Source organism: Puccinia triticina, chromosome 14A (assembly GCF_026914185.1).
Source record: "Puccinia triticina chromosome 14A, complete sequence".
NCBI classification, from domain to species: Eukaryota; Fungi; Basidiomycota; class Pucciniomycetes; order Pucciniales; family Pucciniaceae; genus Puccinia; species Puccinia triticina.
The window spans coordinates 759,261-780,151 of record NC_070571.1 but is presented as its reverse complement, the minus strand read 5'-3'; the positions used below and the strand labels follow the sequence as shown (position 1 = coordinate 780,151).

Here is a 20,891-nt window from a genome sequence, read left to right as displayed (position 1 = left end):
GATCCTCAATGCTTTTCATCAATCACATGAATATCAAACTGGTGGGTTGGTTCAATTAACAATCACATCCGCAGGCAATAAATCATATCACTCAATCCTCCGCGCGCACCGGCCAAGAGGTCATCATTGACATTGCGCAGGACTCGGACGATGAAAATCTGAAAGTCAAGTCCAAGAAAAAATCAAAAGACGGGTTTGATCATCCAAGAAGCTATTTTTACTCACCGGGGACTGGTCCGAAACAGGTTAGTGTTCAGCAATAAGTTACGTGGAGAATGATGTGCTGAAACTATGATTCTCAATCTCAGTCCCCCCAATCTGCTGCTTGGGCCTGTTGATGGTGCCCAAGTGAATACTTGGCTCAGAACCGATCCAACTACAACCTCAAGAGTCACCGCGACGGTGCCAACTACAAAGGCTCGGTGCGATCTGCCTGTCCCGGACGGGCCAAGGCCATTGCTTCCGGCGCTAAACTCCCTCCAACTGCGGCTGAGTTGGCTAAAGAAGCAGCAAAGGCTAGTCCAGCAAACACGGGGACTTTATCCGAATATTTATCAAAAGGTTGCTTTGATAACGAGACTCTGAACAAGCTCATTGTGATCTGGATTGTCCGCCATTCCCTTCCTTGGTTGAGAATCGAAGACCACCTTATCCGAGTAGCCTTTGATTACGCGGTCCATAGCTCTCAAATCCGATCTCGAATCTGGGCTGCGATGCAAGCACACAAGCTATATGTTGAGCAACGCTTGCAGGTTGTCAAAGCTATCAAGGTTTGCATTTTTTTTTGTTTTTTTACTCACTACATCAACATCTATAGCTGACTTCCAGTTGTTGCTATAGGATTCAGACTCAAAAATCAGCATGGTATCGGACGTTTGGACAACCAAGGGTAGCCACAAGGCTTTTGTAGGTATTTTGTGCTGCTATATCAACAAAGACTGGGCCTTAGTGTTGCAGCATCTTGCCATCAAGTACGTTTCTTGGCACCATAACAGGATTTACCTGGCGGCTCCTTTCGCGAACTGTTTGATAAAACACGGGTTACACAAACAGATAAGTACTTTTAATTTCCTCTTACCCTCGGAGTGAATCTACCAGTTTATTGTCTTTTTGTCATTACGTTCTTGCGCAGACGACCGACTCCGGTAGCAACAACTTTACGATGGCCAGAGAAGTTGCAACAATCTTCTCCAACGTCGATTCCACCCAATGGGATGTTGAAGCTAATCACCACCGCTGTACATGCCACGTGATTGCTCTCATCCTCGGTGCCGGATTGAAGGCCCTCCGGCTTTCTAAACTAATGCTTCGACCCGCAAAAGCCAACCAAGCTTTCCCATCCCTTTCAACAGTAGTTGAGGTGGAAGAAGATACTGAGGAAGTTGTCGAAATCGTCGAACAGTCTGATGAAGATGAAATTGACCCAGATGATGCCACACCTGGTATACCTGAAGCTGACGATGCCGAAGAGGAGGAAAGTGGCTTTGGTATTGGATTTACTCTGAAGAAGGTTTGTTTCTCTCTCAACCAAGCCCCACACAAAGTCCCCACATCCTAACTTGCTGGCTTTTACACACAGATCGACTACATTTGTCGGAGAATTGCATCTTCGCCGCAAAAGCAGTCTGAGTGGAAGTCGTGGGCAGCCAAGCTGGGCTATAAGGGTCGCGGCGTGATTGGTGGCTACGGAATCCGATGGAACATTGCTTATGAGAGCCGTCAAAGGGCTTATGAGGGTAGAAAAGTAGGCTTGCAAGTAAACTGCAGTTGAATTTTTGCCTCAACTAACCAAAATCAACTCATTTACTAGGTCATCAAACAACTTCTCGAGAATGAAACAGAAAAGTACACAGGTAAATCAGCAAACAAGCATTTCTTCAAGCAGTACGAGCTGAGCAACCAGGAATGGAGCGACGTGAACAGCTTGAATATTGTTCTGAAGGTCAGCTGCTTCATTGATTATTCATGTCATATTTGTTTTATTAACTGATCGCTATTCGATACTCAATACTAATAGGACTTCTTGGAAATGACCAAGAGGATGGAAGGTGATCGGCCGCTTTTACCAATGGTTCTTTATGAATATGCGCGGCTACTCGATACTCTTGAGAAGAGGAAGGCCGCTGCCTACTTGTCCCCTCTGGCGCCAATGTTCGACCCAATGATGAAGCTAACAAAGAAGTATATGAAGCTGGCGCTTGAGTGCAACACGGTGGTGCTGGCCACCTTCCTTTACCCGGCGTGGAGGATGATGCTTTTCCAAAAACGATTCGAAGCCCATGTTGATCGCATCACCAACCTTGTCCAGGAAGCATTTGACACTCGGCACAATGAGATCCAAGCCTCCCAACCATCGCCGACACCCCCCAAAGATTCCCAATCTGACGCAAACAACAACGGAAACAACTCGGACTCAGACTCTGATGGTAAAGAATTTGATTTCTACCCTTCATCCGGCAATACTCCTGAGGTCAATACGGAAATAGAATGCTACAACAAGGGGGATTTTCCCATGGATAAGAAAGGCAAAATTTTGGATTGGTGGAAGGTATGCAATTCTATTTTTCATTCATTACGCGTTCACATACATCCAGGTCCTGATGCTTGCGAATCTTCTTAGCTACACTGCAAAGACTTTCCAGTCTTGGCATGATTAGCAAGGGATTACCTTGCTTGTTCGGCCAGCTCAGCCACAGTCGAAAGGACGTTCTCGGCTGCAGCTGATGTTTGCGCATCCGGGAGGACAGGTCTCGCCACCCGAACGATCGAGAGATGTATCAGTAGTCATATGTGGCTCCGAAATGGTGTCAAGATGGGAGACAAGTTTGAAGATTGTCAGAAAGTTATTGATGCATCTATGAAGAACCCAAAGTTCTCAAAGGCGAGAAAGTAGAATACAACCCAAGTTTCCTTTTTCTTTTCGCTTAGAATACAACCCAAGTTTCTTTTTTCTTTTCGCTTCTCATCACATCAATTTGGGATGACCCAAAGTTGTTATTCCCTCTCTTCCCACCCATCATTCTTCCCGCTGATAAGTGGAATAATAGCGGACATGAGTAATAATTAAGCGGAAATCCGCGCTTTTTCATGCGCTTTAAAGTGCAAACACGCTGCACTACCGCTGCAACTTAGCAATTCTGCGCTATGTTGGCGCTGAAAAAAGTGCGCTGAAAATCACACAGATCATGGGACCAAACTGTTAAGCGCAAGCGCAAGCGGCCAAGCGCTTCAAATTAGTGCAGTGCAGCGAGGGCAAATTGCGCTGCGCTAAACGCTGCGCTGCACTTTTTGCAGCGCAGCGCTTTCACCCTTGTCAGAAGGGAGGGAGAACTTCATTCAACATGAGAAGAAAGGAATGATATATTGTGTTGCTTGAGAAAATTTTCAATTTTGGTTTTGTAATCAACCAATAAATTCACCTGGACCACGTCTCACCTGAAAATAGCCACTCACAGAGTGTGTCATTTGATTTTTTATTTGATGTGAAAAGCCAATTCTAGTGTCTCTGTTCTTGATGAGGTAGTCAGGGAGTGTTTGATGTTCATAATACCAAGATCTAAACATGTAGAGAGCAAGACCACAGGTTTTTTTCAATTCCAGACAGATGAGGAAATTACAAACGGAAGATTGAACACTTCATGTTGAAGTGGTCATCTGCCAACATCTTTGGAATAGCCAGATTTTTGGGGTGAAGATGGGACTCCAAGCCCCCAAGATAACACTTTTACTTTTGCTGATCCAATGACCTTTCACACCTCCAATGTCATCAGACACACTTGTAAAATGTTAAGAAATCTTGCCACAAGAATCACACACAGAACGTGCCTCATGCGGGGGAAGGCCAAACAATGATGCTGGTCAAGGTATAGCTGCAGAATTTCCCGCAGGCCCTCTGCTGTGGACTTGTGAAAGGCTTTGTGACAATTTCCACCCTGATGTTCGCGCAAACACCAGGGTGGACATAAGGAATCACTGACCAAGCCCCCACACTGAAAAATTTGCTTGTGCTGATCCAATGATGTTGCACAACCCCACCCACAATGGTCATGCTCACAACATGCTAAGCAATCTTTCCACAACAATCATGCACACCCCATGCCCCATGTGGGGGAAGGCAAACAATCATGCTGGTCAAGGTATAGCTGCAGAATTCCCTGCAGGCCCTCTGATGCGGACTTGTGAAATGCTATGTGACAATGTCCACCCTGATGGTCGCGCAAACATCAGGCTGAACATCAGGCATCACCTACCAAGCCCCCATGCTGAAACTTTTTCTCTTGCTGATCCAATGACCTTGCACAACTCCCATAAAATTAGACACACTCATGACATGTCAAGCCATCATGTCATCACCATCATGCACAGACCCAGCCTCCTGCAACCAAAATTTGATATTCAGTTCAGATATGTTTTGCACTACAGGAATCCAGCATTCAGGAGATATTGGAAAACTGTTTGCTATCATCGACAAGGACCTTGAAGCAGTGAAAAACACAGCACAATTAGAGAAGAAAACCTAATCTACATGCTCATCAGCCCGGAGGGTGAGGTGGAAGCACCCATCAAGGTGCTGATTGGCCGAGCATTGCCAGCTGATGAATATCCTGAGTTATGATGGGTGGCAGGGTTGGTTGCAACTTGATTAGAACTGCAGAGTGCTTGAAGTTTCTCTGAGATTTTTTCAATACTGTATGCTATGAATTTAGAGATTTTTTTCTGCTAAAATACACTTATGGTGTTCCAATACTGTGGGCTGTAGCAATCAAGGAGCAAAATTTTAGGCACCACCAGGACCCCTTTTTTTCTTTTCATTATACAAAGAGCCCACTCTGACATTATAGTACAACCAAGCCATGTAGGTAAAAAAATCAACAACCCCTTGCAATCCATGCTTTAGGCACATCAGTAATCACATTCTCTAGATCTAAAAACAGCATCCAGACTGAATTGGAAACCTTGAGCCAAGCAACCTGACAGGCTGGTCAGTGTTTATGTACCCCTGAGGAATGATTGGTGCAGGGAGGCATGACCATCTGAGTGTGTGGGAATTCAAGCAAGCTTTTGATGGTCATCTCTTCCAGTCAAAAGTGTGGAAAATTATACCTGTGAATCTTTGGTAATTCTTGTGACTTGTCAAAAGTTCAGAGCATTCATACATGTTGTATGAAGTTGCATAACATGGTTTACAGATAAACACTAGTTCAAAATAAACAATGACTGAGCTGTTGACCAGTTCAACATATGTGAGGTTACAGTCAAACTCCTCATGGGGTTTAAAGTAAAACAGAGGTTACGGGTGACATGAACTACACAGCAGTACATACTTCAGATGAAATTACAGCCAGGAAATCTCTGGAGAGTGCCACAGATTCCTCCCTGGTGTATTTTCATGCCGTTTGTGTTGAAACTTGCACTTCTTGCGCTCTCTGAGCGCTCTCCGCACACTCACAGCTGTCCTAGAACGTGTAGATGCAGCAGTCAACTGGCTGAGTAGTATCATCACTCTTAACCTACAACCGCCGTTTGACTACTGTGTCAACTGCTCTCCCATCCATTCTCTGTCATCAATTGCTCACTCTCAAACCTTATCTTTAACCCTTTCCTTCCAATCCCAATTGACCTCTTCAATCCAACTCGACCACAAGACACTTTTGATCAACACTCAATCTGTCAATCACCCTTATTCCCTCTCTCCAAACGAGTCCGGGAAGCCTTAACTTTGGACAGCCTTTCTGGCTTCCAACTTGGTGAGAAATGCCTCTCCGCATTTCTGGATCTCACTCTTGATCAGCCTTCACCCTCTCAGTGACGCTAACAATTCTTATTTTCCTTTATAGTTCCTTTTGTCTTAAGATCATGTCTACTCCTTTTATTCCTCTTGTTGAAAACTTTTTCCTATCCATTTTGGGTTTGTTCATTTCCTGTTTTGGCTCCTATAATCTTTCCGTTGACTAACTCAGATTCACCATCACAGATAAATCTCAACAATCTTGTTGCTCTCTATCTCCTGTTGTCCACTTATCTTACATTGCTTGTTCCATCAGGGTTGGTCTTATTTCTATCTCTTCTACTTTTTATTCTTGTTCTCATCTGTTCTTCTTCCAGTTCTGGTTTTGGTTTCTAGAAATAAAGTCTTAGGTCCTTTAGTTTGCCATCGTCGAGGTGGAGCGGAGTGAACAACACAAACTAGTTGATTCTTGGTACCACCTGGCAGCTCTTACAGACATTGCAATGGATAATAACACCAAAAAGACAAATATTCAGCGCTATATTTTTCACTTAACTTCTTATAGATCTAACATAGCCAAAGCCTACCCTCATCTCAATCTCAACATATAGTGTATCATCTTCCCAAACAGCTCCAAACCTTTGGGCCTTCCAACTTTCTTGCTTCTTGGCACTTCGAACAAATCAATGGCATACTCCAGCAATGTCCAACAAATAAAAAGATAGTTTTGTCATCAGAGATTGTTCAGTCCATAGAATTACCAATGAATTAAAAATTGGAAATGTTTTCCAGCCAAACTTGACTTCACTCTTCTCAAGCACGCCGGGAGAGCTTCAAATCTAGGTTTCCTATTGGAATCTGTGCAACTCCCACCACTCCTTGCAAAGATGGCCCCACGTTTGAGTCAGAAAAAAAAATTGTGATCACTGATTGGCAAACTGAATGAAGAAAAGGAAGGCCAAACTGAGGTTGACAATACTTTCTTGGCAAAGTTCAAAAACAACTTCAAGATTCCTCCATATCTCTACAACAAATTAATTAATCTACTTCAAACTAGTGAAGGTGAAGGTATTCAAACAAAGTATATCAGCAAATTTGAACAAAGGGGAAGCTTTTCTCAACATAAAATTGCGGTTCCAACACTTGGAAAAGTGATAAAACACTTCAAGTACTGTGGACTGACTTACACCAACTCCCTTGCCAAAGGTAACAGCTCAATTGAATATAATCTACCTCCGGACACAACAAGAACTTGCTTTTGAAAAATACATCATATCTTCCAAGTTCTGCTACGGTCCCACAAGGGACAGTACAAAGTTCATATATTCTTTTGTGTTCAACGGTTTGAAAATCTTACTCCTCAAGATGAAAGAAAGAATCCCTAAAATGATTCTAAAATATTCAATACCAAGCACAATCTCATTGCTGTCAAGTCTCTCAGTTGCAGTCGTCATGGTGAATTTTTATGATATTTCTTTTTCTACAATTGCTTGATTTTTGAGTTGCTGTTGTACCAACAGCACTACTTTCCTGTGAATCAAGTAATACAACCTTCCCCAAATTGCAGTGAAACCACTACCAATAGAGTTTTCATGTCAGATTTTGCAGAATCAGATCACCAGTCTCAGAATCCAGTGCCAATTGGTCTTTGCTTGATTTTGATTTCCTGACAAAGTCAAGTGGATTGAGCACCTCCTCCAAAGTCAACGCTTTCCAGGAGAGAGGTAAATGTTTACAAGGGATATTCCGGTGCCAATGAGGGGATTGTGTTGGAATTTTGCCATTTCCTCTTACTTACACCTCTAAAAACAATGTTTCACATCATTCTAAAAGCATCGCCAGAATCATTGTTAGTACAAAATCTATCACACCATGTAGTCTTGAACCGTGAGTAGTAGATGAAATTTTGCCATACATGTATCACGCGTAGCCTCTAAGAAAGCATACTTGAAACTTGTCTCACCTTCCCTTTTAATCCTTTGTCCAACCACATGTTGGCCGCCTGTTGTTAGTCTACTTAAAACCAGCATACAAACGAGCAATTATCTTCATTGGTTCTACCTCTTCTCTTCTTTCTGTGCCACCCTGAATCACATCCGGTGAGCTTTTCACCCTCACTGTCCCCTTTCTTGAGCCACTAGGCTCATCTTTTGTGTTGACTTTGTGAGGCCTAAGATATAATTTCAACAGGTTTTTTGGGGGATGAGCAAAGGTTAGCAATCAGCGAGTTGATGATCCCGGTGCGTTTGCCGACTCAAGTGGATCCAGATGCCAAGCTATTCAAGGAGGAAGCATTGGGATTGAGGGAAGTGTTGGATGAGGCTTGATGGGACCACTCACCAGAGATTGTTTGCAGCCGGGGTGGTGGGTGTGTTCCGAGCCCAGTGGTCCTCAAGTGTGGTGAGTCAATAATTTGCTCTGGGAGAGGTGGATTGACAAGCCTCCTGTTGGTCAGATCTACCAGCTTGAGTTGCAAAAGCACATTGATCACCCCAAGCATAAGTACCACCCGCCAGCCCCGCTTTGAGCCCAGTCTCCGCCATGCCCCATCTCAACCAACAGTGGACTGTGAAAGATGATTGCTAATTCCAATGCATGCGCCAGATAATTGTGGGTTGGCAAGACTGCACACCAGGCTGAGGTGAACCAAGCATGTGACGATTGAGCTGGTTTCTGCCACCCTGGCACCTTGGTGCATATCTGGTCATGGTACCAACTGAGCAGATTCAGAGCTGTGTAAACTACGACACATTTGGGTCTTGCCATTGATCCAATTCAATGGTGATTGCTGTAAATAAATGGATAATCCCGCAAGCACCTGATTGGTAAAGTAAATGAGCCAACTAAGTAACACCAATGACACCTTTGATCACACCTGACACACACCTGATTGGTAAAGTAAATGAGCCAACTAAATAACACCAATGACACCTTTGACCACACCTGACACACACCTGCACGTGGGATGAGCGTTGCAAGGATGAATAAGATTTTGTGAAGGACACGCGCAAAGAGGGATTTAAAATCAGTCTCTTTTTCTTCACTTGTTTTATTTTGATTTGAGCGTGTATTGTCTAATTATCATGAGAACATAAAGAAGAGAAGTAATAGATGAGAATAGAGTTTTGGAAAGAGAAATCGAACCTGATTGGTAAAATAAATGAGCCGACTAAATAACACCAATGACACCTTTGACCACACCTGACACACACCTGAAAAGAACATGAGAAGAGAGTTAGAACAAAATATAGATGAATGAGCTAAAGCAAAGATATTAAAAGACATAAGATGGAACAGGGTGTGCATACCTGCACGTGGGATGAGCGCAGCAAGGATGAATAAGATTTTGTGAAGGATACACGCGAAGAGGGATTTAAAATCTATAACATGGGCATGTATGGAAAGAGAATAAAAGGGATAAAGAGAGTATATTAGTCCTGATACGATTGGATTTTGATGATTTGAGATTTTGCTTACCAGTCTCTTTTTCTTCACTTGTTTTATTTTGATTTGAGCGTGTGAAGAAAAAGAGACCGGTTCTTGCTGTTGGCGGTTGTTTTGATGTCAACAAGAGCTGCGGTTAGGTTTACGGTCTTTGCTGCGAGTGAGAATTGAATGGGAGTATCTTCACTTCTGTTACTTGTTTCAAATGTTTGTTTCTTGATTTCTGTTACGCGTTTCAGCTTTCTTGATGAGTCTTTGTGTATTCTAACAATTGGCTTGTAAGGTGAGGTCACACTAAACAGGCCTGAATTTCAATGAAACATACTGTATACCATGAAAAATAATGAGTAAAACAATGTTGTTGTAGCTTGTGATCAGGATTGAAAAGAAATACTGTGTGTGATATATACACAAGAAAGGAAAACAAGATTGGCCAATCATACATAGGTAAAAAAGCATTGTATTTTTTGTCTTTTCAAGTGTTTATTGGTGTCATCAAGAAAAAAGAAAAACAGGTAAACAAAAGTTAGAACATCTCTTTGTCTTCTTCAATCTTCATGATAGGATTTGCAGCCCCCACAAACTTACACTCATCAGAATGGGAGGATCCGTCTTCATCCTCAGCGTTCTTGGTAGATTTGGGAACAGTGTCAATGTTTGGTACTGATGAATGAGTGTGGAAGTCATCAGCGGATTTGGGAAGAATATAGTCAAAGTCGCTGATCATGTTGAGGATAGCAGGTCGAACTTCCAAAGCTTTCCTTTCAGCAAAGCTTAGAGTGTTTAAGAATTATTGCCCGTAGCAATCTTCTGGAAGGCCAATCGGTATACGTGCATTAGCGTCAATCACAGGTTGTTGAGGCCTTTTTCGTGGACGGACAGTCGCCTTGACTCCATAGGTCATTTTCTTGCGAAGCGTTGAGGTTGAAATACGCTGGGATTGTCGCTTAGCTTCGATCCAGTCGATGGACTGAGTAGCCCTCTCAGATCACCAAGCGGGTAATCGTGGCAAAGCCACCTGGGCATTGTTTTGGATCTCGAGATCGTCCTCGGAGTTAGCATCTTTATCGTCAAAAGGCTCAATGAAGCTGATGTGAACACCTTGCTCTTGAAGATAAAGCTGTCGAAGAACAGATTTCTGCAATGAGGGAATCATCAGATCTCTGGATGAAAGTAACTCTTTGTTCACATGGACTGCTTACCCGCTTGAGGCCTTGCCTTTGGGTGTTTTTGGCCTGGTCAGCATCCAAGATCGGGTCTCCTTTCTTTCCACGTACGTAGTATCGGCGCAACTTCTTGTGTGTCGCCAATAGATAGCCATCAGTATGAGCTCGTCCATGTCAAGCCGAGCCGCTTCGTTTTGAACAAGGGGGCCAAAAAAAACCAAAAGAAAGACCCCATTTCCAAACTCGGATAAAGAACTGGCACATTATTTGGTTGAACCGGTCATCGTAGTGCCTGTCCCAGTCCATTGTAAAGCGAGTGATCCCCCAGCTTCTCTATAATCAATGTAGTCTTGATCAATTTTCCAAGTGCTTGCAATTGCAACAAGTTCGCGCTGCTGAATCCGTATTCCAGCCGAATCACTAGCTGGCGTGTTTGTTGAAGTACCAAAATAGCCTTCAATTTTTCTTTGCTTCAGGACTAATGGGGGATCGGGCACCGGGGCCGTGGCGATTTCGCGGTTCATATTGAGTCAAGCTGTAGCAGGTGGCCTATGGTACCATGTGAAGAAACAATATGCTCTAGAAGAGAGACGAGTTTGAAAATGAAATAATTTTGAATTACAAGCAATTGCAGGCTAATATGATCAAGCTCTATTTCCTCCAAGTCATGGTTTGAGGTGCCGGCCTTGGTTTTCAATTTCTGAGGTGTTATTGATTTTTGGGGTTGTTGTTTCTTGCCAGGTGGAGTAGTAGCCGGGGTAGAGTTGTTGAGCGCAACATTATGAAAAAGGGATTTCAATGATTCTACTTCTAGTTTTAACTTTTGATTCTCTTCTTCCACAGCACTTAAGCAATTGGGAGCAGGGGAGTTGATTGAATCGTGGTTGGCAGGGGAGAAGGGGTTCTGTGGAGCATGCGCAGAAGAAGACAAGCCATTCTGAATGCCAGTGGCAGGAGCACTAGTCAATGCACGGTGTGGGGACTACTCCGTGGGAAAGAGATAGCTGTGGAGGGGATGAGTGCGTGAAAAGGCTGCCCTCCGGGTGAAATGCTAAAGAGTAGAGGACACCAATAGAGTAATGAAACTCAAGAAAAGGTGTGGCGCAGAAGATCAGGAAGATATCAGGGTAAGGTGATGAAATGGCAAAGTAAGTAATGCTCTCACACAGAATGGTTACTGGATGTTGAACAGGCAAGATGATATAACTGTCAAGGCAGAATGGCTACTGTAATTGACTACAAGGTAACTATGAGACTATAGAACTATTGACCAACTACTGTCTGATGAGCTGATGGGGGACAAAAGTGTGGACAAAGGGGCAGCTTATATAGACAATCTGGGGGGCGGTTGACTTGTGGTTGTGGGAAACATAAAACAGTGAAAAACTTCAATCAAGGAGAAGTGTAAGAGAAATGAAAAAAAGGGATGAGGCGCATGAAGATGAGACAAGTACTAATCCCAAAGTAGGTGCTTTAGTGTGAAACCAAGAGGCAAGAAAAGGGCTGTTGAGTTGATGACCAATGTGGATTGATGTTTGATGCATGTCTGGATTTGGTGATGATGGAGTGTTTGATGTTGAGGCGCCTGGGTCCTGTGTCTGGTGTTCCGTGTTGTTGTCCTGAGTGGTTGGTTGCCTTGATAGTTGATTCCTGGAGCCTGCGGAGAGTGAAGGTGCTTTTGATGAGGCTCACCACAACAGTTGAAGCTGGGATTCATGGCGGATATGTATAAGATGATAAATCAGTATGTGATATTTTTATTTAAATGTGCCAATGTCTTGGGGTCTGAGTCTGGGGGAGAAGTTGTCTGCAGTCTTTTGCAGGTATTTATTGCATGTAGCCAGTAGAAAGCCTTGGGTTCTTCAACTTTGTATGTCTTGGTTATTCATGTTATGTACAGCTGATGTGTAAAAGCTTGCTGTTTTCCGCGCGTGTTCATTTCCAGCCATTTTTTAATATTTTTTCCCCCGGCGCGGAAGCCCCTCCTCAGCTTACCAACAACCCCGGCCGCAAACCATCGATACCGCCAAACAATGATTTTGGTTTGGCTACCACAATGGAGAATGGTATGTATTTTTTATTATTTTTTCTTCTTATCTTTGATCTGTTCCATTTATGTACTAATCATTGTTTTTTTTTTCTTCAGACTATTGCAGTATCATCAATCAAAGCGGGTCGCTAGATAATATTGATGAGTGGTTGTTTGGCCCCAAAAGTCCGAAGGCTCCGTCCCCAGCCATTGATCCCTCAAGCACATCCAAAAGCCCTTCAGTAACAGTCGTTGGCATGGTATCAGAACAATCGCGGGAACCAACCTCAAAGGATCAAGCTGAAACTGACGAAAAGTTCAAGATTTCGCTTGATTATTGACTTTATGTTCCCAAAACAAAAGCCGTGACGTCCGGTTGAGCAAAAAAGAAACGAAAGGTCCTGGCCAATGATCCTGAGGAGAAATACACGAAATTTGTTCCTCAAAAGAAAATTTACTTTTCTTGGAAGGTATCCAACGATGATCTCACCGCTTTCAAGCGTTTTGCAATCCTTATGATTACTACTCACAATGCAAAACAGTTCAGGAACGATCCCAAGGTGGCTGCCAAGGTGTGTCATTTGAAAATTCAACAAATTCAAATGCAATTGGATTGACATGGGGGAATTTCTGATTGTTTTTTTCATTATCAGAGAAACAAAGCTTTGCAGCAAGATTGGGGTAAAAAACAATCACTGGAGCCCAAGCCGTTGGCAGGGGCAACTCACGCTGTGGTGCACCAAATGGTACAGGCGGTGATTCAGATCAAATCAGCAGTGCGCGGAGTGTGTCCAGTCCTCAATATATTCAGCTTTCATCCCCCAGTCTCAAGAACTCAGTCCTCAAGATCCTCAAGGCGTTTCAGGATCTCCTCCCCCCCTCTTTCCCTTCTTTTTGTCTGTTTTGTCTCTTCCTTCTCTTTCTTGTCTTGTCTTTTCTTTTTTTTCTTATATGCGCGCTTTTGCATAGAGATGCGTGTGGTGGGTTGGTGTGTTGTTTTGTGTTTTCTTTGGTTGTGTTCTATTCTCTTTTCCTTCTTGCTGTTGCGCGCGTAGAGGCGCGCAGGTGTATGATGACCTGTCCACAACATTTCACAGTCCCCAGAGTCTGAGTTCAGCTCGAACTCAGATGATGGGGCGGCATGGACTTTTTCTGAACCCTTTTTTTTTTGGCTTTTCAGATCATCCATCAAGAATCTTAATTTTATTGATCCCTCTCTGAGTCTGTGGGTCTTCTGAGTTCAAACTCCACACCTCCCGGCCCTTTCTTGCCGGGCTTCTTTCTTTTCTAGATCATCCAACAACAAACCACCGCCAACAAGGATCTACTCCTGTTGTCTCCCAACAAATCCCCCTCCAACTTCTGCTATCCTTGATTCCTCATCTCTTTTCCGGACCACCGCGAAGGCAGCGCACAGCGCACTCTCCCTTCCAGTAACTGCTGACGGCCCAGCACCGGTTGGAGTTCCACAACGCGCAAGACATATTGAACAATATGTTCCAGATCAAGGCGACCCACAGCCCATGTGAATCATTGAACGGATCCCACAAGCTTCCAGTAATGATCAGCCCAAACGATCCCACCTGATTCATTGCCCTCTTTCATGATTGAGTGGCCCTTTGAGCCCGAGCTATGGCAAGTAGCCTTTTACAATTTAATCTGCGGGGATTATTTTTCAATAATGATTCTGACCATTTTGTTTTAGGCTAATAACCCAGCGCAAAACCCACCAAAAGGCCCAGGCTTTGAATTCCAAACAAAGGAAGAGTACAAAAGGCTCTCAAGCCGTCCCCGCAAGCATGGAACGGATTCTAGTCCAATCAATACAAGTACTAGGACACCCCGACACACCAGCAGCCCCACAAACATATTGCCTGCAAGTAACCCCACAAAAATATTGCCTGCAAGTAACCCCAAAAACATATTGCCTGCAAGTAACGTCAACCCAAACTTGCCTGCAAATGTTTCCCCCTTGCTGGCAGCCTCCTTCCATGGATTTGGGATTGGTGGCTTTCCCCCAATGATGGGTTGGCAAACCTCATCTTGGGGGTGGGTCCCACCAAATGCTTATACATCCTACCATGCAATGCCCACTGCTGCTGGTATTCCTGCCGCCACCGCCGGTATTCCTGCCCCTTCCGGTATTCCTGCCTCCACTGGGATTCCCGCCGCAGCCACCAGTATGCCTGCCATCTTTTTTAATACCAACTTCCCGCCAAACACCCTCAACAGCACGGCCAGTCAGGCTCCCGCTCCTACTTTGTCCCCAGCCCCCTCAGATGAATCAGTCAACATCAGCAAGTACTTGCGCTTTTGCCATGTGGATCCAAGTGACGACACACTTCAAAAGGCCCTTGCAAAATATGGAATAAATCACTTTGAAGCATTTGAAAACTTCAAGGCTGAAGAGTTGGAATCTGAGGGTGTTAAGAAAAGCCACGCCCGGTCCCTTGTGGGTAGCATCAAAAATTTTGCCCATCATCTCTGATGTAAGACTCAAAAGTGGTAATGAAACCCTTTTGCTGAATCACCAGGAAAAAACAATGATCACTGGTCTGCAAGTGACATAATAAAGTACAAAGGCCCCTTTGTACTTTGCTATGTCACTTGTTGACAAGTGATAATTGTTTTTTCCTGGTGAATGGTGAAGGGTATGATGGAGTTGCAAGCTCTGCTGTTCTGTTATCAGTCAGCAAGACCCACCAAGCTCAGCTTGGCAAGTTCTATTAAGTGATAGTTATGGTCTGTTCCAGATGAAATCTGTTTGACTGGCAAAGTGTCATTTTTTTAATTAATTTGTTATAAGGGTTGAATTATTGTTATAAGGGTTGAGTTATTGTTATAAGGGTTTTAGGATTTGAGTGCGGATGAGTGTTGGGTGACTTGTGAGTTCTGGGTGAGGAACTGGGGAGCAGACCACAGGGGGTGGAGAGAGCTCCTTTTATAGACAAAAGTGGAGCCCCAAAGGGGCTTGTGGGTTAGGGTTTCAGCTAATCTAGACAACAGGGTGAGGGATTTTAGCTGGTGGGAGTAGATACAAATGATGTCATGACCCCTCAGGGGCACATGAATGGTGTCAGAATATACAACAGAGCATTCTAAAACATGCATAAGGTGACAGTAGACTGCATGAGCTTTCATACAGGGGGAATTAGTATATACACAAAGTCTGAGGCTGCAGAAACAGAGTAAATGATGTCATACTATGTATATAAAGGAGTGTATTTAGTTAATATGTAATGAGTGTAGCCTGACAGGGAGATGTATGTTTTTATCCTGTGATATGTATAAGTTTACTACTGTGAAACTTGGGTTGAGGCAGGTGACAGCTGGTTTACTGGGGCTGGCCATGTGATAGGTGTCCATGAGGTGTAACTTCCACACTAGAGGGGGGGGCATGGGTACTTCCAGTGGTGAATAGGGGTGAAATTTGCCCTAGAATCCATTTCTGGAGTGCATTAAATGGTACCTTGAGGCCTAGTATGAGTAATTATGTGGCATAGAAAAAACTTTTTATTTTTCCACTTTTCCGTCTACCACACCAAAGGCGCCGAGAACACACCCGATAAAGTGAATTTTTACTGTCTGTATCCCGTCTTTCCTGCTTCATTTCCTTTGTTCTCTTTATCTCTCGCTCTAACTCCCCCAACAATGTGAAGTATTTTTTTTTCCGCCAGAAATGAAGATTTTCAAAATTATTGGGGACTGTTGCGAGTGAGGTTCAAGTTCCAAATGGCAACTTGAGAGCACACTTTTCATAGTGTTTGGCCACCTGGATTGCCAAGATTACTTCAGATCATAGCTCCATATGCATCTACTCGCCAGCCAATCATTTGAGTCCAAAAAAAATGGTGTTTATCAATTGATTGCCACATGATTTTTTTTTATTAGAAAATCACAACTTAAATTGGAAAGCATAAAAATGAAATCAGGCTGTTTTTTTCAATGATTGTAGTAGGAGATTTTAACTTTGAGTGTATTACAGATTAATGGACAAAATAACCCGCGCCAAGAAAAAGTTTGCAAGTCAAGTTGGCTGTAAAAACAAAACTAACAAAAGCTTCAATGACCTCGTAGTCCTCCTCGCCACCCGTAAGTAGATCCTTGTTGCATTGAAAAGCAAAATTATAAACTGCAAAGCCCTTCTCAATTGGGTTTAAATTGGGTGAATAAGCAGGAAGATACTGTAAAAGACACCCGCATGCCTCAACTATTTCTTCAATGCAACCGTGGTGGTGAATCTGTGCGTTTTCCATGACAAGCACACTACGAGGGCCTGGAAAGGGATTCATTGATGGGACCTGACCAAAAAACTTGCATCAGCAAACAAGCCAAGGGGAAAAACAATATATCCTTTGCTGACCAGAATGTGTTCCAGGAAAAATTCAAACAATGCCCAATTCATTGTTTCTTCATGGACCATGTGAGCAACCAAGCCATCGGAGGCAATAGCTGGGACGATGTTGTACTGATGGGTGCTCCTCTCGCGTGGCACCCTTAGGGTTCTCTGGCCAACCGGAGCTCAGCCTCTGGTTTGCATTGCTACCTCAAGCAAGACCCCCTGTCAGACACTGAGACACTAAGTCCATGTGTCTACAATGCAGAGTATTGCCTTATAGCCTAATGGTTAAAGACTTCTTTAATGATTGACTCATGTACATAAAGTCAAGAGTTCAATTCCCTGTCATTACATGAATTATGTACCTTTTATTTCAATGTACTATTATTATGTATTTAGTACCTATTTCACACTCTTTTGAGTATGTAATTAATCTCATTTCACATTGATTATATATCTGTTTATACAGAGAGAGATAATCTTATCTCTCTGTGTATTTATCCTGATTAAGCTTAATATATTTACAAATAGGGTGATTACATACATATTTATGTAAATCCCCTTCTGAATTCCGTGTTCACTCCTCCTTGGAGTTAAGGATCCCTCAGGACCTTGACTCGAAGGAGGGAGCTGATCCTGTAATATAAAAGGGGGGATCTTTCCCCTGGAGAGATTTCCCCCCAAGATTATTACACATACAAACCCGCCAACCTTACTATAAAACAATAGTGAGTGGGTTTTTCAATAATCAACTAACCCTATCTTTTCCTTTACAGCTCCTTCGACCTCAACTTGTGTAATTTCTAGGTACAGGTGATTGTTATCACACCTGTAACCTAGAAAATAACCTCTCTTTTGTTTGAAGCTACGGCGCCTGGCTTGAGTCATCGCCGCGTCCCCTTACTTTTGTAAGGGAGCTAGCCCCTCCGCTATTCAGCGTCAAGGTGTGGTTTATTCCCACTGGCTGTAATAGCTATAGTGCGGCCCTGTTTTCGCTGGCCGCTGCCCAAGCCGCTACAGCACGTAATCCAAAACCCATCAGCCCCTCGTCACAGAAGAGACGGGAGCTGACAACTGGGGGTCTGGCCGGGAAATTCACTCCTGTGTACCACCTAACCTAAGAGTTAAACTCCAACCCTGAAAATTTACTTATCTCGTTGACTTCCTCCGCTCTTCAGAGCTCCGCATCCTTGACTCAACAAGATTCCCTCTGATATTTCAAACGTCTCTACTTCCGCTTCCATACCGCGTTGAACATAGCTCTTCATATTGCTGAAATCTCGGATCTAACCTCTGCGTTTTCCTTTAAAACCCGCAGATCGATCAAACCTTTCTCAAAAATCAGCGCCCGTACAACCGCTTGAAAACAAATCCCTCCACTTCAAATCCAGTTATAACTCGATAAAAGTGAGCTCTCTATATTTTGGTATTTATCAGGAGAGGACTGATTGCTAAAGCTGTATACGTCGTTGTGTACCTCTCAGTGTCCGCTGCCCCTTCCAAGATTACTTACTCAGGAGCAGTCCGATCCACTACTCCTCCGTCTCCTGGAGCGCTCTTGTCTGACCCTGCTCCCCGAATTGTTAAGCAACCTATCAAGAAGGTTCCAACGGCCGCCTCGGAAAGTTCGCGCACCGTGACGAAGAAACCTAGGATCGTTAAGAAACCTAAGAGTCCAGAAGTGGTACCACCCGAGTGGGACCAAGAGGTGACCAAGGAGCCAGAAGCGAACACGGAGATCCCTTCCCCGTTTTTAAAGGCTAGGACTCTCCCTGCTACTTCAGCCACCCCCGCTAAACCGGTACCAACAAAGCCCAAAATCAAAAAGACGGTCCCAACGGCCGATCCCTTCAAAAGCGCCGAGCCGGTGTCAAAGCTGATCGACCGAGACCCTTCTAGCTCTCTTAATCAGATCAAGATTAAGAAGGTCATCCCTAAAGCCGACCAGAAGCCGCAAGTTGAACCAAAACTCGCTACTACTAGCAATCAACCATCCACTAGCGGTTCTTCTGTCAAAAAATCAGTATTTGACGACGGTTCTTTCGATCAGAAAACACGAGAGAAGCTAGAAAATTATTTTGTTCCTCAAGGACGAACTGTAGTCTCGAATTACTCGACTACTTCGTCTATCATCCCTAGCTCCGAAGACTCTCGAGAGTCCTATCCCCCTGCTGACAGCAGCGACTTGGATATTATTATGGGTTAGTGCTAATCTGTTGAATTATATCTATTAACGATGAGTTCTAATAATTCGCCCCGATCGCGCACCAGGAGCAACCGCCCAGCTTTGCTCGAGGCGCAAGATTTTACCGGGGCCCCTAGAGGCCGACACGCTAAAAAACCTCAACCCCCGGATACATCCGATGCTCCAGGGCTTGAAAAGCCAGCTGGACGGACGGAATCTAGCGAAGGAGAAGGACGACGACGACATGATGATCCTCTGCCTGGAAGCAGCAATGAATCTCAATTTGACGATCGTCCATATCATCAGCCCGGATCAGTTCCGATCCCTCTATGGGGATTGGGACATTCAGGCGGAGTGGGAAGACTACCAGTCAGGCCCGAAGCACAGGAACTATTTGAGGAAAAGAGGACAGGAACCGACTCCGACTCCCGGGCCGCAACCCATGGAGTTATGGAGCCCGACTCCTCCTGCACCAACCGTGGAGCTCCCGACTCCTCCGATCCAAAAGAAGTCTCTCCCCTCGATTCCTCAACCATCCGGCCACCAACCAATGGTGACAGATCCTCCACCCTTGGCGCAACCAGTGCTGCCCAACCAGGAAGCCATAACTCCCCTGACGGACAGCACCATGCCTCCGCCGGTGTATCCTCACTCGACCGCTCCCACCCAACAACCAAATGTCCCAAGAGCAAGTCAGAACCATCGAGACCAACAGCCGAGGAACAACTAGAGGCAAAGAGGTCGAGGAGCCAACAGAGGACGTCAACAGCAGAACTGGACACCTCGGGCCCTACCCTACGAGAATCCTCCAGCGGACTCGTCACGCAGACGGGACAGACGCCGCATGTCTCATCAAATGTCGATCCACTGCGAGATGATATGGCTCAATCGGACGACTCAAGCGCAATACCAGGCGCTTGAGTCCTTGCGAAATCAGAACGGAGGGTACGACAATCATTGTCAACTCCAAGAGGACGAAATGATGTACAAGGGTTAACTTCTAGTGAGTTAATTCCTATCTTAAAGAACCTTTTCACAAGCATTGAAAAGGTTGTAGATTCTAATTGCTCGTTGTTATCAAAACAGGTTAACAGCGAGGTAACTATTAACTTGAGTAATACACTGAATAGACAGTCCGATTTGTACGAGCAAAAGTTTTGCTCTCTCATTTTTTCTTCCGATAACTCCATCGCGACTTTGCAACAACTTGTTAGAACGGTACCTCAAGTAGAATATCTGTACAAACAGTCCCCGCTACTTGTAGATACAAACAAAAATTGTAAAGATGTCTCTTCTAAGCTTGATGCCGTAATCAAACAAAGTGTTTCCACTTTTGATATTAAAAATATCCGTGACACTTTAACAGAACTTAATAAAAGAGAAGACCTCTCCAAAAAAGTGTTTGATAATCTTTTCGCACTGGTGTATGACAAGCTAGAAGACAATAAAAACAACTTAAATGAGTTTGCCAATAAATTGAAGCCTTTGAGTGAACAAGCTTCTTTGAACCTTTCTCACAATAATTCTCTTGACTTTTTTCCTCCTTCAAATCTGACTGCTCAAGCCAGCAAGCATAAAGGAAAGAATGTTGAGAAGTGTCATTCTGTTGAATTACCACCAGCTGTAGGAACTTCTACAAGCCATAAAACTTCAGAGCAAATTTGTTCTTGCCATGAAAAAATCTCTGAACTTAAGTTTGAGCATGAGCTCCTTAAAGAAGTTAATAATAAACTTGATTTCCTTGTAGAAATAGGAGAACAACCTATTAAAGACATTAATGAGAGAATTTTTTCAATGGAGAAAAAGAATGAAGAGCGCTTTTCTACTTTACTTGATAAATTGGAAGAGTTGAAAACTCTAAGCACTACTTTAGTTGCTAAGTCAAGTGCTCCATCAAGTAATGTAAATGTTAATCCAAACACCTTTGCTCCTGGCCCAACTCCACAAGCAGTGCCTAGGCAACAAGGAAAAGAGAATTTTTTCAATGTCAACCAGACCAA

The 20,891-nt window shown here is 43.9% G+C and overlaps 1 protein-coding gene across 1 annotated transcript in view; it reads left to right on the top strand.

Moving 5' to 3' along the window:
• Nucleotides 1-20,891, top strand: part of PtA15_14A38 (uncharacterized protein) — a gene marked incomplete at both ends in the record, with an annotated part of 84,305 nt that overhangs the window by 315 nt on the left and 63,099 nt on the right. The window contains one exon of the mRNA XM_053163100.1: nt 75-245. Within this exon, the coding sequence (XP_053026713.1) occupies nt 75-245 (171 nt within the window). The remainder of the gene's footprint in view (nt 1-74; nt 246-20,891) is intronic.